At 27.1% G+C, this 19040-nt stretch overlaps 1 protein-coding gene across 6 annotated transcripts in view; it reads right to left on the minus strand.

Moving 5' to 3' along the window:
• LOC117168748 (phosphatase and actin regulator 4B) overlaps positions 1–19040 on the minus strand; it is a 326157-nt gene that overhangs the window by 178095 nt on the left and 129022 nt on the right. For all 6 annotated transcript variants that reach the window (XM_033354515.1, XM_033354526.1, XM_033354494.1 and 3 more), the window contains one exon: positions 15104–15394. In XM_033354515.1, the coding sequence (XP_033210406.1) occupies positions 15104–15394 (291 nt within the window). The remainder of the gene's footprint in view (positions 1–15103; positions 15395–19040) is intronic.

A 19040-nucleotide genomic window follows, 5' to 3' on the forward strand; every position in this document is an offset into this window, starting at 1 on the left:
ACGAACGTGTTATTTACATAAATAGCACGAGAATTCTGGATCAATCTGAAAAATCTCTATCCCATCCACACACTACTCCTTTCCCCTGCCGAGTGAGTCACAACTACCCCGAAAGGGAAATGGCTTAATGGTGTAATAATAATAATAATGGAAGTCCACTAGTAAATAAAATAAGAAATTACCAATGATTTAAAAAAATATCAAAATCAATAAAAATATGGGTTTTCGGATTTTTAGGACAATTTCAGCTAAATTTATCGTTTTTTTAAATGAAAACCAAATTTTCAACAGCTCTTTATCTAAACTTTTATTTAAAGGACACTAGGGTCTTTCATTTTCTGAAAATATTATTTTAAGCTACACGCTAATGAATGTAAATGACGGTCTTTTATTTAAAGCTGAAGTACTTTTATTCACTTACGTAAATCCACAAGTGGAAAATATAAAAAATGAGAGAATGTCGACTCACCTGCAACAGAAATAAAATGTTTCTCTTATCATTAATCTCCTTAGTTTTAAATACAGCATACTAAAAATTTAAAATTTCATTGCATTACATTTTTTTAAATCGCAAAAAAAAAGAAAATTGCAATTTAAATCTCGCGCCACAATCCTACCACCAGGTTTAAACATAACCTATAATTTAAAAATGATTTTGGCGCTAAATTGAAATTCATTTAAAACTGAAAAATGCAATTTAAATTTCCCACAATTATCCTAAAGCAGCCTCCTGTCACCTAGATTTGAAAATGGACCATATATTGAAAACGGCCATGCGGCGGCGCTAGTAGTAACTTTGTTATAATTGTTTTGACTCTTATGTCTTTTGTCATGTAGAGCCGTTCGAAAACTCTTTAAAATGTATTCAGAAGACATTTTATTTATATAATTATTTAAAAAATGACACAGTTCATTTTTCTAATAGCGTTTTTCTTTTTTCTTTTTTTATTGAATCGTTTTCATTAATTATCGATCAGATATGAAAGAGCCCGAAGACCCCGAATAAAAGATTTAAAAGCTTTTCAATAGATATAAAAGATCCGAGGAGAAATGGTTTCGGTTTTATTTTAAAAGAATAATTTTAAATTTTAAATATTTTAAAATGTGGGTTAAAAGTGCATAGATGACGTTGAGGCCATTTTTGTAATTTTTCAAGTTTTACAAATTTTTTAGGTAAACTGAATTATGTCAGGATGTGAAAAAAGTTCTTGAAATTTATAGGAGATTTTTAAATTTTTAAAAAGGGTTTGAAAGATTTTCAAGCAAAATTTTGCAATTTTGTCATATTACATAATTTTGGAAAAAATTTGAGTAAGTTTGAGAGATATGCAAAAGTTTTGAAACGATTCAAAAATAAATAAAACTTGTAAAGTTTTTTTCTAAATTTTGTAAAGTTTCACGAAAATGAAAGATATTTTTTCAGATTCCTCGGAAAAATTAAAATAACTTTTTATTTCGAAAAATTAATTTGAAGAAATTATTTAAAAAGGTTTTAGAAAATTTCCAAAACGGTCAAAGAAGAAACTGACAGATGTTAGGGCAATTTTTAAAATCTTGCACAATAAATAAAAAATGCTGAAAAAATTTGAATAATTTTTATAAATTAGAAGGCTTAGAAGGTCTGAAAAAATTTAAAAAAACAAGAAGAATTTTCCTGATATTCGTGTGGAAGTTTTGAATAATTTTTTATTTTGAACAATGAAGTATAAGAGAAAATTGAAAAAGGTTTTTAAACATAACAAACGATTTTCGAAAATTTCTAACAATAGTTTAGAAGTTTTTAAAGCAAAATGTTTCAATATGGTAAGATTACAAAATAAAAACAAACAAAAATCGGGTAAATTCAAGAAATATTTAATAGAACTGAAAATAATTTTGAATTTTTTCAAGAGAATAAACAAATTGTCTTAAAATTGCTGGGAAAATTTAGAAGAGAGTAAGGTAAATTTTTTAAATTTGGAAACATACAAATGTTAAAATATTTCAGCTTCGTTACAAAGTCTAATTGATTGAAAAATATCACATTTAGGAGTTGGTAATTTCATTGTAATAGAAAAAAATATTTAAGGATTTATCATATTACTTGTTTGTCCTATATAGATATAATAATTATATTTATAATATAGTAGCATTATATTGTAAAGCGGCAATATAAAAAAATTACCTCTTTATCACTATATTTTAAGTTTTTGAATATCCGGGACTAATACAAAATAACGAAAGAAAGAATAACTAAATCATAAATTAGCAACAACCAAAAATTGCCGAATTATAAAATAAACGAATTGTTAAATTCTCATAAATATTTCTATTTCTGTAATTTAACTTTGACGAAATTTAAAATTTCCGAAAATGATTAATAAATTATTAATTGATGATTCATTAAATTGTTTGCCTTATTTATAATACTATTAATTACTTATAAATTAATAATCAAGTAATTATGTTGCAAAATTCTAAATTTCGGGAATTAAAAAATTTGCCGGGAACTTAATAATTCATTTATATTAAAAGTCGGTCTTGAAGTCGAAGAAATTTAGTGCTGGATATTTTGAAATTTGGGATTTTATTTTTTGTTAATTAAAAAATTTGTCGTTATTTGAAATTTAGAAAATTTTATAATTCAATAATAATATATATTTTCGGCATTTTTTTCATTCATTTGTGAATTCGTTATTTATTTTTTGTATTATTCTTTATAATTTCTGAATATCTATATAATTTTTAAAAATTCGAATAATGTCAATTTTGCCGCTTTTTCCTATATTAAATAAAATAATACGTAAGTAAATAAGACTCATTTACTACTTGACTCTACACTATGAAGAAAAAATGAGGTTAAAGTGTTTTTCATATTCTTTTTGTAATTTTTATGCAATTTTCCTATGGTACTATATGGTTTTGTAGAACAAAGTTACTACTAGCGCCGCCGCATAGCCGTTTTCAACTCTTGTGACACATTTTTTGTATTGGCCAATTTTTTAGATTGCAAAAAAATTATTGTCGCTTTCTTTCGATATAAATTATGAATGTTTTTCAAATGATTGTTATTGAAAAACACCACGCTTAAAAATAACCTATAATTTAAAAGTGATTTTGGTGCGAAATTCAAATTCTTTAAAAACCGAAAAATACCGTTAAAATTTCGCTCCAAAATCCTAACGCTATTCTCAAACATAACCTATAATTTGCACAATTATATGGGCGCGAAATTTATATTTAAAAAAATAATAATAAATAATAAAATGTTCTCCTTAGTTTTGGTTACAGTATAGTACAAATTGAAGCTTTCATTAATTAAAATTGGTTTAAGTCGGAAATAAAATTATTTCCGCTATCTTTCGATATAAAATATGACAGTCCTTCAAATTTTTGCGAATGACAAGCTGTCTTAAAAAAAATAATAACGAGATATTCTCTAGCTACGAAGGCATAGAAATCACTTTATTGATCAGAGAACTGGAAGTGTCATTCGCATATGAGTATATCTGGAGTTGATGGAGGTAAAAGCGAGAAGGGATATTAAAATAACATCAATTCTTTGTATTATGAAATTCCAAGCCTTCACTTTTATGCAAATTATCTAATAAAATTTCAATTTCTAGTGTCTAATCCATTTGTTAAAAAAAAAGTCCTCCAAAGATGAGAAGTGCAATTTAAATGTCGCGCCATAATCCTAATGCCACACTTAAACGTGACCTCTATTTTTTTAAAGTTTCTGGCGCGAAATTTGAATTTTTCATTAGGAAGGTATTGAAATCGACTTATTGATCAGCAAAATAGTAGTAAGTTTCAGTTTGTGAGGGAAAGTGAGAACCGATTTTCTGCAAATTGTCCAATAAAGTTTAGATTTATAGTGTTTATTTCATTTGTTTAAAAAAAGTTGCTTTAAAGCTGAAAAGTGAAATTTAAATCTTGCGCCATATCCCTAACGCCACTCAGAAACATAACCTATATTTTGAAAATGATTTTGACGTCAAATTCAAATTAAACAATTTCAACAATTTCAGGGTGGCAGTAAGAATTTGTTTTCAGACTTATCTGATTTTTCCCTGATTTTTCAGGTTTTCCCTGACCTACGGCGACACTAAATTTAAATCTCGCGCCGTAATACTAGCGCCGCGCTCAAGCATAACCTATCACTTATACCAGATTTTGGCGCAAAATTTAAAATTGAAAATGTTCTATCAAGTTAAGAATCTTCAATAACAGAAAATGCTTAACGTCTTATTAAGACTAGATGGAAAATAATATTTTTAAATCAAAATTATTTCTTGAAAAAAAAACCTACTCCACTTTTACTCCATTGGGAATCGAACCACAAAACCTCTTATCAAAAGTTTTGTGGTTCGATTGGAATTTTAATTGAACCCATGCACATTTTTGTGCACACATTTTCAAGTACACACATCTTTTGTAAAAACAAAGTTATTTTTTATCAACATTCTATATAGGGTGTTTTTGAGGGTGCCCTTTTAGAATCTGCAACTTATTTTGTAAAAAAAATTGCACTAACTTCATTATTTTAATTTAAAAAAACGTCATTTTTTTTAAATCAATTTTTGTTATTCTTTCTGCATTTGGACAGTAATATTACCGCCAGAAATCGCGGTCCGAATGTCTGACGTTTTCAAAACCCTGGTTTTTAACTTTTATCCCTCTTAGTTTTTTCAAAAATTTTAATTTTGACGTAATACGTAATTTAATTTTTTTCGAAAAGAATGAACTTGACGAAAAAAATTTATAGAATAAAAAGCGCTTAGAATTTTGAAAAACAATCATGAAAAAATTTAAAACCCGGGTTTTAAAAACATTAGTCATAAATTTGTTAGATTTTTTAAAAAAATAAGTTAAAAATTCTGAAAGAGCGCCCTTAAAAACCTATATAGGATTTTAGTAAAAAGATAATTTTATTTTTCCAAGTGAATTGTGTACTTGAAAAAGCGTGCACAAAAATATTCATTTGCCAATTAATGGGTTAAAAAAAAATAATTTTCAAGCGAATAGTTTAATTTGCTATCAAAATGTCCAATTTTTAATTTTTGGTTTATACCTTTTTTTTGAAAATTCAACTTATTTAGTAGAAAAAAATCTTCTTTTTTGAAATGTGATCTCGTTGGCTGCAGATTTAAATATTATGTTGGTAATTCGTCTTTTTTAATAAATTTAACTTGCAGAAAATTCGCTTTTTTATTGAAAATGTAACTATTTCATTTTTTTAATTGATCTTTAAATTTAATCAGTTAGAAATTAGTTTCTTTTTTTGGAACTTAATGTTTTAATCTGAAATTGTAACTATTCCATTTTTAGATGAAAACCTGTTGTTTTTTTTTTGAAAATTCAACTGTTTGGTTGAATATTCAACTTTTTTCGTATATAATTAATCTTCTTCTTTAAAAACAGGTCGTATTGGCCATAAATTTAACTATTTTGTTAATAATTTGTCATTTTTTAATTAAATTTAACTGGTAAAAATCGATTTGTTGTTGAAAATGTAACGACACAATTTTTTTTTAAACATTTTTTTTTGTTGAAATTTCAACAACTTGGTAGAGAGTTTATTGTGAGGGGTGGACATTTCTTCTTTTTAAGTAGAAAATTCTTCTTCTTTTGTTTTTAAATTATCATTTTGAATGAGCATTCAACTATTTTGTTAAAAATTCGTGATTTTAAGTTAAATTCAACAAGTTGAAAAAGCGCTTTTTTGTTAAAAATTACATTTTTAAGCTGAAAATGTAACTTCTATTTTTGGTTGAAAACCTATTTCTTTTTTTTTTAATCAACTGTTTGGTTGAAAATCCAACTTATTTTCTAGAAAAAATTTATTGAAAATTCATCTTATTGGCTGAAAATTCAAATACTGGGTAGAAAATTCACTATTTTGTTGAAAAGTCATAGTGACGGGTGGAAAATTGAACTATTTTATGGAAAATTCTTCTCTTTTTTTTAAACATTATTTTGGATGATAATTTAACTATTTCGTAAAAAATTCGCCTTTTTCGATTTAAATGAACTGTTAAAAAATTCGCTTTTTTGTTGAAAATGTAACTATTCCATTTTTGTTTAGGAATTTTGTTTTAAATGCAATTACTTGTTAAAAAAATTTACTTTGGTTGAAGGCGGCCCTGCGGACTTAATCTTGAAAATCATTAGTCAATACAATGGCTTCCGTCAGGGAAAATTTGAGATACATTTTCTTTGAAGAATTTTCTTTTGAGAATTTTCTTTGTGTAAAAAGCGGTTTCAAAAATTTTGCAATGATGATTTTTTAATTGGAATACAAAAAGTCTGCAGTGTCTCAAATACTCCTTGTCGGCCATCACGGTAAATAATAATTTTTTAGGTTATGTCTGCAAGACCGCCACCTATTATATTCTGCTTTAAAGCTTAAGATTCGCCTTTTAAACAAGATATTTCACAAATTCTACGGGAATAGGGAAGACCCACTAGTTTGCCACGTGATCTGCCTCCCTAAAAATCCGGCAGACAAAAGAAGGGCTTGCGGTGTAATTCGGACAATCCCAAAGACTGTAGAATGTAGAGCTTCCATTACGGTTACGCACGAACGAACTTGGGGGTTACTCCCAAGGTGGGATCAGATAGGGGAAAATTCACTTAATGTTTCCAGATTTAGCATTTCTGAGGCCTCCTGGAAAATTTTCAGATTATTTTTTCTTTTAACAAAGTTGAGTAACCAATTCGCGAGATCGACGAAGCTTTTTTAGTCCAGAAAGAAGAAAAATATCCATATTTTATCATTTGTAAGCTAAAATGACGAATTTTATTTTAAAAACAATTCAATTTTCAACCCTTAATCAGGAACTTTGAACAAAACAGTTGATTTTCAACAAAATAGTTGAATCCTCAACTAAAACAGATTAACGAAACATGCATTTTCAACCAAATAGTTGTATTTTCAATTAAAAAAGTCAGGTTTCCAACCAAATTATTTGTACCAAATATTAAAATTGTAAAATAGTTTACTTTTTAAAGTGCATTTGTAACCGAACATATTAGTTTTTAATGTTTCAGAACTGCCAATTATCTTCCAAATTGATTTGAATTTTTCATAAAATTAAAAGAAAAGCTGCCAAAATTTAAAAAAACACCTTTAAATATTGGAGATTCTTTTTCGACGATTTTGTAATTTTTTTCAAATGTTTAATCTATTTTTAAAGATTTTAGGAATCAAAAAAATGCCTTAGAATGTTCCGTTTCTTTTTTAGCAAATGTAGAAATCTTTTGAAATTTTCTGAAAGCTTTTTAAATATATTCTGAAACCTAATGATCATAAAGAATCATTTTTAATGCTTACAAGAACCTTAACAAATTCTCTTTAATTTGAAACCTATCAAAATCTTAAAAAAAAACATTATTTTAAATATTCTTCTCAAGCTAATTTTTCAAGATAAAAGATCGTTTAAAATGTCGCGACTAATCTTACATTTTTTATTATTATTTCGAAACCTTTTAAAATCCTTAAAAAATATCTACATATTTTGTACAAAATTTACAAAAATCTACAATTTGTAAGAAAAAAAAAGATACGTTTTCAATCAAATAATTTAATTTTCAATTAAAGGATATAAATTTCAAAGCAAAAAATTCAAAGTTGAAAGTTAATCTTTTTTTTGTTGGTGAAAAGTTTGATTGAAAATTCTACTATTTAGCTAAAAATTTAATTATTTATATGAAAATGCATCTATTTTGTTAAAAGGCACCTTTTTTGGTAAAAAATTCTACTATTTAGTTGAAGTATAAACTCCCATGTTAAAAATTTAATTATTTTACTAAAAACTGTTTTTTTTTTATTCAGAATTAATTTTTTTAACTGAAAATCTAACTATTCCATTTTTGTTGAAAATTAATTAAATTTGACTGTTTTTAATTTTAAATAAAAAATTTTTTTTTGTTAAAATATGATTTTTTAAATATTTTGTTAATAATTCAATTTTATTGGTTTAAAAATCAAACAGTTGGTTTAAATTTGAACAACTTTGATAAAAATTAATTTTATTAGCTGAAGATCCACCTCTTTGGTTGAAAATTTAACAATTTTGTTACAAATTCATTTGTTTTTTGGTTCAAAATCAATTTTTTAAACTGCAAAATTAACCATTTCATTTTTTGTTATAAATAGATCGTTTTTAGTTTAAAATTCAACTGTTTGGCGGAAAATTAAATTTTTGTTGAAAATTTCAATTTTGTTGTAAACAAAAAATGCAACTTTTTAGCATAAAAATGCAAGTTTTGTTGAAAATTCACATTTTCGGATTAAAACTCCAACTTTTTCTAGAGTATTTGCTTTCTTGCGTTGAAAATTTAACAATTTGGTAAAAAAATTTCTGTTTCAGCTGAAAAATCTTTCCTTGCAGAAAACTCGTCTTTTATTTGTTGAGAATTGATTTTTTTTCGTAAAAATTTCATCTTTTTATTGAAAATTTAATTAATTTGTGGAAAGTTAAATTATTATTCTTTGAAAGTTAAATCTTTATTATAGAAAAGTCTACTATTATATTTTTGATTCAGAATTCATCTCATTTGTTCGAAAATTATTATTTTTTTAATGAAAATTAACCTATTCTATTTTTATTGAAAATGTATAATTTAGTTGAAAATTCTTCCAATAAATTTTTCAATGAAAATCCATCCCTTTTAGTTCAAAGGTTCAACAACTTACTTGAAAGTTGAACTCTTTCGTTAAGAATTCATTTTATTGGCTAAAGATTTAAATATTTGGTTGGAAATTAATTATTTTTAACTTAAAATTTAACTATTCCATTACTGGTTGAAAATATATCATTTTGAGAGAATAAAATTAGCAATTTGGTTTTAAAATGTATGTATTTTATTTTAAGTTCGCCTTTTTTTGTTGTTAAAACTCATTTTTTTTCAACTGCAAATTTAACTATTCCATTTTTGGATAAAAAGTGATTGTGTTTGGTTTAAAATTAAACTATTTTGTTTTAAATTACATTTTTGTAGGAAATTCAACTGTTATATTGAAAATTCGTCTTTTTGGGTTGGATATTCTAATATTTTCCTAGAAAATTCAACTATGTGGTTGAAAATTAACTTTCTGGTTTGAACATTTATATTTCCAAGTTGATAATTCATCTCTGTTGTTAGAGATTTGACATTTTCTAGTTAAAAATACAAATCCCTGAATTAAAATTAATTTTTTTTGTTCAAGAATTCAACTATTCTATTGCAAATTTGACATTTCTGGTTAAATTAAACTGTTCTTGATTTAAAATTACAAACTATTTTGGTTAAAATATCTACTATTACATTTTTTGTTAAGAACACAACTATTAGCTGAAATTTGAATTATTTTGTTAAAAATTCAAATTGTTTATTGGAAATTTAATTATTATGTAAATAATTTAAGTTTTTGTAGAAGATTCGTCTTTTGACATAGAAAATGGGTCATTTTGCATTTAAAATTAAACTGCCCTCTGAAATATTCGTTTTTTGGCTTCAAAATTCAATTATTTTGTTGCAAATGCAACTGTCTTTAGTTGAAATTTAATCTTTTTTGTTAAAAAGTTCGAAGATTTTGTTGAAAATTCGTCTCTTAAACCTGAAAACTCAACTTTTTTGTTAAAAATGAGTAGTATAACTGTGCCAGTACTGCTCTAGTTACCGGCCGAGTAGGGTTCTGTCCCATGCTAAATTACCCACGGTGTGCATTACCGACAGCCGGTAACTGCAGCCCTATTGTCATATCTATACTACTATAATGCAATAAATTCCGACATGTTGAATTCAATAATAGTACCTAAAAACTAATTTTATTTTAGAGAATTTATTTCCCCTATTTTTCTGAAAAATCACCCTATTTTCCCGTCTCCTGAGAGAATTTTGCGTTGTAAAGTCTATTAAAATATTATATTTATATGTTTATTATTTTTTTCTTTAATTTCAGGCGTTTATTAAATAAAATCGAAGAAAAAATTCGATCTGCGCCAAAGAATGGAAGGGGTGGAAACAGTTTTAAAGATAGCGTGACGCAGTTTTGAAACGGTGCCTAATAGAGTTCAAATAGAATTTTTCTAGTAGAGTGTCTCTTCTTGAAATTTTGAGCTGAGGGTTCGATATGGGTTGAAGTGGTCTCGAAAGTAGAATGGAGATATTGGTCTGGCTCTTTTGAGAAGGAAAACGATAGGGGGCGGGAAAGAGGCTTCCGGGTAGAAGAAGAGGAAACAATTGAGACAAATCGAGCCAATCGTTCTGTCTCTCGTGCTCGCAAAGCACGTGGCAAAAGAGGGTTTAGAATTTGAGATAGAAGACTTTCCAGACAGGGCAACCCACCCGGTCATTGAGGATCGTTATTCACAGAGAATGCGGCTTACGATCGATCAACTAAATCCTCGATGTATTGTCGAACGCGGATGATGCATGGGTTCACATTCAAAGCTTAGCCCTAATCCGGGCACTTCATGGCCATCTTCCTCATGTGCGGCCAAACTATGCAGTCCGGAACGCATTAATGTTACAAAATACCGGCCAAACCTTAGTCCTTCAGATCTATATTTATGAAATTTATGTTTAAAAAATCACATTTTCCGACAATGTCCGCCAAACGCCTTCGTCTTTTCTATAACAAATTTGTTTTTTTTTTTTGTTTCTCGGATACGTGCGCCAAACCCCTAGAACTCCTAAGAATATTACGAAAATTTCGTTTCTCGGAAATGCCCTCGTCTTCTCTATAACAAAAATGTTGTTTCCCTGAAACGTACGCCAGAAACCAAAAGCTTTTTTCTATTCGCTGGGGAAGCGGAAGCACCACAGCGCCCCTGTCGGCGGTACTCGCTAATTCTCGTTAGATGAGTGTTTAATGTTTACATGCGATCAGCTGTGATTTTGAATCAAATTCAGAATTACCACGATAATTACAATTGTGTTTTTGTGCAGTGTTATCTACATTTGGAAATAATATAAACAGTGATAAGGTAAATATTAATTCTGCTGAATTAGACTGATCGAAGAAAAAAATTCCCGGTCATTTACCAGGTTTTCACGGTTCGCAAACATTTTTCACGGCCAATGAAATTAAAAAAATCAAACTATATTCTAAACATTTTTCCATGTAAAGTAAGAGACAATAAACAAAATAAGACATTCAAATTGGAACCCTTGAATTCCAAACTTTTAAAATTGAAGTTTGAAAGTTTTCAATTCAAAAATTGTGTATTCAAATGCTCAATGACTTACACGTATAAACTGGAAGTGACTAACGCTTTTAAATTGAACAGTTTTAAGTGAAATACAAATAAATTGCAAAATCTAGAACTTTTATAAATTATAGAGTTCAAAGATTCAGAGTAAGTTCAAAAAATATAAATCCATGTTGACATTTTCAATAGTCTAAATTAAAGAATCAAGCAATGAAAAATTTTAGTTTTAAAAATTTTTAAATTTTATTTCAAAATCTTAAAACCTAGAAGTGATTTAAAATTTTTAAATTAAAATTATTTCTTGAATTATTATGAAATAATTTTAAATTTTTCTAAAATTAAAATAATTTTTGAATTTTTTGTCAGAACTTTTAAATTTATTTCAAAATGAATTGAATTATGTCTACAACTTTTAGAGAATCCTGCAAATTAAAAAAAAAATTATTTATAAATAACAATAGAACATTTATTATTTTTAAAAATATTAGAGAAATACAGAGATATTTAGAAGTTTTTAAAACATTCGAATTAAATTTAGAACTTGAAATAATTTGAAATACTTACAGCCGAATTTAAAATAAAATTTAGAGTTTTATAGATTTCAAAAAAAAAATTTAGAATTTTTTTAAGAATTGTGAAAGACTACAAAAGAATAAAAATTTTCTTAAAATTCTTAGGAAAATTGAAAATGATTTTTCACTTTGAAAAAGTATGGTAACAGTAAGTTTAGGGAAGATTTTAAGAGATTTAAAAAATGATCAAAGAAGAACGTGGAAGATTGTACGGATTTTATTTAATTTACTGGACTTTCAAAAATTGCAGGAAAATTTCGATTAATTTTAAAATATATTTAGAAGTTCTGAAAAAATTTTAACTCATTTCGTTTAAATTACTTGAAATAATGTCAAGTTTTTAATTAATTTTGCATCTTTTCAAAATTTCTACATATCTGTTAAAATTACTCAAATCTTTTGTACAAATAATAAGTGCTCAATTGTTATTTATGCGTCAAAGTTTAACAATTTCACTTATAAATTAAACACTTTTTAAATAGAACAATTTAAATTGTACCGCTGAAAGTTTAAAAGTTCTTCGAAAATCTAAGGATTCAAAGCTTTCTATGTAAAACAATTCAGTTTCAAATTTTTTCTTTTAATTATATGGTTGGTTTCAATTTACTCGTCTTAAATGAACAGTGAAATATTGCTACATATTAAATACTTATTCTTTTTCCACATTAAGAAATTTCAAATTAAATGGGATAAAAATTAAATAATTTAGACTCACAATATTTTTAATTTGATAAAAACCTTTAATTATAACTATATTATTATGGATTTATTTTTCAGTTGAAAGTAGTAAAACGCACGTTTACATTTTTAATAGCTGAAAAAATTAATAAAAATAATATATTAATCTATTTATTAATTAAATTTAATATAAAAAAATAATATAAAGGAATACCTGAAACTCTGAATTAAAAATATATTATTGACAAATCATGAAATTTTTTATTTAAAAATAAAATTATCGGAATAAATGATATGTTAATTTCAATTCTTATCAAGACTTTCGGATTGAAACAGTTACAATCTGGAAATTCTCAAATTTTGAACAGATCTAGAATTGTTTGGTTAAGTCAATTATTGTTCAGATTTCTATACTTAGAGTATAGATCCAATTCAAAAATTATTTATTTATTTATATTTACAGTTGATAAAATAAAACTGTTTTTTATCAAAAAATTTCAACTTCAAATGCTTTTAATTTTTAATTTTTTAAATCCTCAAAACTGGATTTTAATTATTTAAAAAACTGTTAAAATCATACTTGGGCAGATTTTTCTTCTGAAAATTCGTAAAATTCCTGGTCTGGCGGCCACCTTGTGATTTTTTATTTTTTTTAACCTTTGAAACTGCATTTTTAAATTCTTTAAATTAAAATATATGCTTAAAAATTAAAAATCTAAAATGGAAAATTTTTAAAGTGAAAGACTTTCGAAATAAGCATTCTAAACTAAATGACATAAGAATTTATCAAAATCACAATTTAGGACATTATTTAAAAACGGTTGAAATCACAGCTGGAAACCATTTTTATTCTAAAAATTTTGTAAAATTCCCCATTAAAAGATAAATTCACTGTCATTTCCCGGTTTTATAAAATTCCCGGTTTTCCAGGGTTCCCAGTCCAACAGTCAACCCTGACATTGAGTGCAAATATCACAATTCCTATCAATCCTATGCTTTATTGACTCAAATCCAGTTTTTATCATAATATTCATAATGAGCTGTCAATTTAAATAATCATATTAAGGTTATGTTTACACCGGCTTAAAGAATTTATGTGCATTTGAAAACTTATAAATACCGTGTGGCTCTTTAAAAAATTTCTTTCTGGACTCGAACTTTTGAAATAGTAAATATCTACTTTCGCTTTTTTATTTATAAATGTATATATGTATAAAAGTATTCTAAAGTAATATCACAGTCTACCCATTATTTGAATTTCTATCTAACGAGAACTTTCGTTTGTTGCCGCTCCGAGCGCCAGCAGTCATATCCAGTATCGGCTCAAGGTCAGGTCCACAGCGAATAAAAAATTTTTTTAGGCGACGTGCGATAAACGCCTTCTTTTCGATACAAAATTTTGTTTTCCGGAGATGTGCTCCAAACGCCTTCGTCTTGTCTATAACAAATTTTGTTTTTATTTTGTGGAGACGTGCGCCAAACCCCCTTTGTCTTTTCTTTAACAAGAACTTTTTGCCCCCGGAGAAGAGCGCCAAACGCATTGGTCACGAGTTTTTATTACAAAAATTTCGTTTTCCTGAGAGGCGAGCCAAATGCCTTCGTCGTGTCTAGAAAAAAGTTTTCGTTTCCAAGTGAAGTACGCCAAATGCCGTCGTCTCCTCATCCAAATTATTATTTCCCGATAAATAACAAAAGAATGCAATATTTAATTTTGGATTTTGAACAGGTTTAGAATTATTTATTCTTAAAGTCTCTCAGAGCCCATTACTCTTCAAAGACTTCGACTGAACAAAATTTTGCACTTTTTGAATCTCCTTCATGAGATCGCATTTCAAAGAAGGGAAAAATACACTATCTAAAGCTGAAAATCGATAGCATTGATGGTACTCTACTTCAATTTAAAAATGAGTACATTTCGAGATTAAAGATAGCAAGCAACATATATATCACATACCCTTATTGAACTTTTCAAAATGCATAGATCTAATCTAAATACCTACGCGATAATATGCATTTCGAAGTATTTTCCTGCGTAGGATATTGACGCCAGCCATATAGTTATCAGGTTTCTCTGTTGGTATAAACCGAAGCCGTAAAACCTTCGACTTATCCGCATGCGTAACACGATATTACAAGTGTTTGAAAAAATGTTTTGTCTGATTTTGTGGCAAGAAAATCACAGAGAAGACAAAGGAAAATGGCGCACATATCTGAGAAATTAAATGTTGGTCGAGGAGAGGACACTATGGCTTTTGGCGCGCATCTGCGGGAAAGAAAGTTTTGATGATACGACTGGATGTAGCAAGGCGTGTGCCTTGCTCCAGGCGACGTTATTTGACGCACATCACCAGAAAATGTAATTTTGTTGCAAGAAGACACGAAGGTGTTTGGTGCGCATCTCTTTCAGAATGCAAAGTGATGCGCGAGACAAGATTTGGTTATTAAATGGAGGTGAAGAAGGCGTTTGGCGCGCGTCTCCTTTCCTCTCTTTTTTGTCCAATCCAAACTGTACTTCCTCTCGCTCAACTTCCCCAACCTTTATCAGCGTCTTTAAGATCCAAATTTCGAACGTTCTCTCTAACATTTTTTTTATTTGGCTCTCGCATTGCTTTCTTTTTCACCTAGCTTAGTTTTTTTAGGGCTTATTTTTATCAGCATCGTGAAGATGTTTACCTTGTGCGTTGCCACTGTTGTGCGTTGATTGCGGCATTCCTGGATAAAGAGGTGAGGGATGCGGCGAGGGTTGTTTGCTGGGCGGTCCCGAATGGGGGTGGACAGTCGTCGGGGTTGGAGTTCCTGAACCTGGTTGTTGAGACTGCTGACCAGTGTTGCCCCCATTATTCCCAGCAACATTGCCCGATTGTTGTTGTTGTAATTGCTGATGCAATTGCTGATGCAGCTGTTGCTGAGACGTTTGCTGAGGCGTAGGTGGTTTCTGTGTATTTCCAGATTCACCCACGGGACCTGAAACGCATTAAAAATCCCGAATGACGTGGCAGTTTTAATTTTAACCCTAAAACACTCCGATTCAACTTCATCAAACGCATCATTAATCACAATATAACTCTTCTCGGTTGCTTATCTGATTCTCTTCAAATATCGTAACCAGGGTCAGCGCAACTTTATTTTTTAAATTCCCTCATTTTTTACTGAGTATTTTTCATCATCCGTGACTATTAATATTCAAAGACCAGCATTCGAATACTGTAACATTTTTAAGGTCAAATCTTTTATAAATGGAATAAAACAATTTCAGATTACAATTTTAAAACATGAAATTTATTGCAAACAACAAAATTACTTTCCTACCATAAAAGATGAATTTTCAATCCAAACTTTTCATCAAATTTCAATTGAATTTTTTAACAAAATAGTGTACATGTTGACATTTTAATCTTAAAATATGAATTTTGAACTAAATGGTCGAATTTTCGAGAAAAAAAGATTTAACTTTAAACAAAAGCAGTTGAATTTTCAAACAAATAATTGAATTTCTAATAAAAAAAGATGAATATCAATTTGAAAGAACGTAAATTTTAGTCCAAATACACTAATGTTCAACAAAACAGTTTAATTTTCTACTAAAAAAAAAACTTTTTAACGAGTAACTTGAATTTTCAACAAAATAATTAAATTTTGAACATAATAGTTGCATTTTTAACCAAATACTGTCATTTTCTAAATACAGAGATGGATTTTCAACAGAATAATCGAATTTTTAAATGAAAATAATTAAATCTCAAGCAAAAACAGTTGAACTTTCAATAAAACTAAAAGTTTTCGACATAATATTTAAATTTGCAACCAAATAGTTATTGAATTTTCAACAAATGAAATAAATTTGTAACCTCATACTCGAATTTTCAACCTAGAAAGATGAATTCTCAACCGAAAAGGCAAAATTTTAAACAAGAAGATTAATTTTCCATAAAAAAAACACGAATTTTTAACCAAATAAATGAATTCTCTAAAGAATAGTTGAATCTTCAACTAAAAAAAATACATTTTAGCCAAAAATGGAAAAGGTAAAAAACAAATTATTGTATAACCAAATTGGATTGAAAAATAATGTAATAATAGATATTTAAAAAACAAAAATTAATTTTTAATTAAAAATAGTTAAATTCAACAACAAAAATACCATTTTTGAACATAATAGGTGAATCCTCAATTAAATAACATTAATTTTCAACAAAATAGTTGCGTTTATAACCAAAACAGATGAAAATTCCATCAAAAGAGATGTTTTGTTCAAAAGCAAAACGACGAATTTTCAAAGAAATTATTGAACTTACAACCCTAAAATATTTTTTCAGTTAAATTTTCCACAAAACGATTGAATTCTCATTTAAAAAAGATTAATTTTCAACGAATCAGCGGCATTTTTATTTTTTTTAACAGAAATTTCTACCAAAACAGATGACTTTTCAAACAAAAAACACTAATTTTCAAAAAAAAAGTTGGATTTCTAACCAAGAAAGGTTTCAGTTGAATTTCCAACAACAAAACATGATTTTTCAACAAAACAGTTGAATTATAAAGAAGAGAAGATTAGTTTCCAACGAAATAGTTGCTTTTTTATCCAAGAAATACTAAATTTCTACCAAAAAAGATGATTTTATAAACAAAAAATAGGAATTCTCACGAAAAAATAATTAAATTTGAAACGAAGAAAGATTTAATTTTATGTTTTAAAAAAAATATATGATTTTCTAACGTAAGAGTACAATTTTTACAAAATTAGTTTATTTTTCGGTAAAAAAAAATTAGTCGAATTTTCGACAACAAAATAGGATTTTTTAACATAAAGTTAAATTTCTACCAAAACAGTTGAATCCTCAACGAAGAAAGATTCATTTTCAACCAATCAGTAGTACTTTTATTCAAACATATGATTTTTGTACTAAAACAGGTAAATTTTTGAACCGGAAATACGAATTTTCGAAACCAATGTATGAATTTTCAACAAAAAATTTCAATTTTAAGCAAAAAAGGATGTCTTTTCAACAAAATACTTGAATTTTCAACATAATAGTTGAGTTTTTAACCAAATATTTACATGTTATACCCACAAAGAAGAATTTTCAAACAAATAGTCGAATATTCATACAAAAGAGAATAAACTTCAACCAAAAATAGTCGAATTTTTTTTTTTTAATTAATTTTCAATGAAGAGTGATAAGTTTTTAAGCAAATAATTGTATTTTCGCGCAAAAAATGAATTTCTCAACAAACAGTTGCATTTATAACCGAATTAATTGAAAAAAAATTAAGCTGTTGACCAACAGAGCTGAATTCTCAATAGTTGATATTATTAAATATTTCAAAATAAAAAAAATAGTTATTTTCTAAATAATTGTAGTCGGCAGTAGTAGTAAAATTTATAAATAATATTACAATAATATAATAATTAAGTTTTCAAAAAATATTTGGTTGATATTGTAACCAAAGATGAAATTTCTACCAAAAGAGATGAATTTTAGTAGATTTTTTTAGTTTTTAAGTCAGAGAATTAGTCTTCAACAAAAGAAAATCATTTTTCCCAAAAATAGTTAAATTTTCAACAATAAAGTTCAAATTTCAACAAAAATGATGAATTTTTCAAACGTAAAAAGGAATTATTAAACAAAAACACAAATTTTTAACTTAATAATATAAATTTTCATCCAAAAATGGAAAAGTTACTTTTATAGCTCAAACAATTAATTTTGAGCCGCCAAAAACGAGTTTTCAATCAAGAAAGATTTCACTTGAATTTTCAGTGCCTAAAAATTAATTTTCATCAAAAAGTTATTTTTCTACCAAAATAGTTGCATTTTCAACCGAATAAGAAAATTATTAACAAAAAATATAATCAACAAGAAAAAGCCAATGCAAAAAAAAAAGAAATAAACATATAATTTTTTATAAACGTAATAAAACAATTAAAAAATGTAATTTTGAAATTTAAAATTGAGTATAAAATATCGTTTTCTTCTTCTCGAATTTGAAATGCTTTACAATACACACACACACACACACACATTTTTTAAAATACTTTCTTCTTCTAAATCATAAAAATAATTATTGATTAAATTTTTGAAAAAAAAAAACTAATATTAAATTTCTTATCGAATTTCTTTCTTATCAGAGACAATTTTTGATCGAAATTCTATCAAACCGGATGCGACATCTACTCCTATCCGACGAACAGAACCAGTACTTCGGGTGAAGGTAAGTCGGTAAATAGGAAAACAAACTGACCATTTTAAGGTCAAATATTCTACCCAAGAAAACTGTATTTTATCAGAAAAATATTAAAAGATCAATACTGATAGAAAATTAATAGAAATACGAAAATCGAGTGAAGAACAAAAAAATATTATAAGATTTTCGATTTTTCTGTTAAATCTAGTATTTAAGGGCATGTGACACAGCTAAATACCTATATTACCGACCTCACTTTCTCGGTTCACTGAATGTTTTTTTGAACCTAAGAACTTTTTTTTGTGAATAAAATATCGAGCTGAAACTTTGCAAGATTTATTAGGGTACAATAAAGTACGTTTAGGTACTGCAATTTGGTAGGAACTTCACTGAAAATTATTTCATCTTTTTTCTGAACCTCAAC

This window comes from Belonocnema kinseyi, chromosome 1, assembly GCF_010883055.1.
Source record: "Belonocnema kinseyi isolate 2016_QV_RU_SX_M_011 chromosome 1, B_treatae_v1, whole genome shotgun sequence".
In the NCBI taxonomy this organism is placed as follows: domain Eukaryota; kingdom Metazoa; phylum Arthropoda; class Insecta; order Hymenoptera; family Cynipidae; genus Belonocnema; species Belonocnema kinseyi.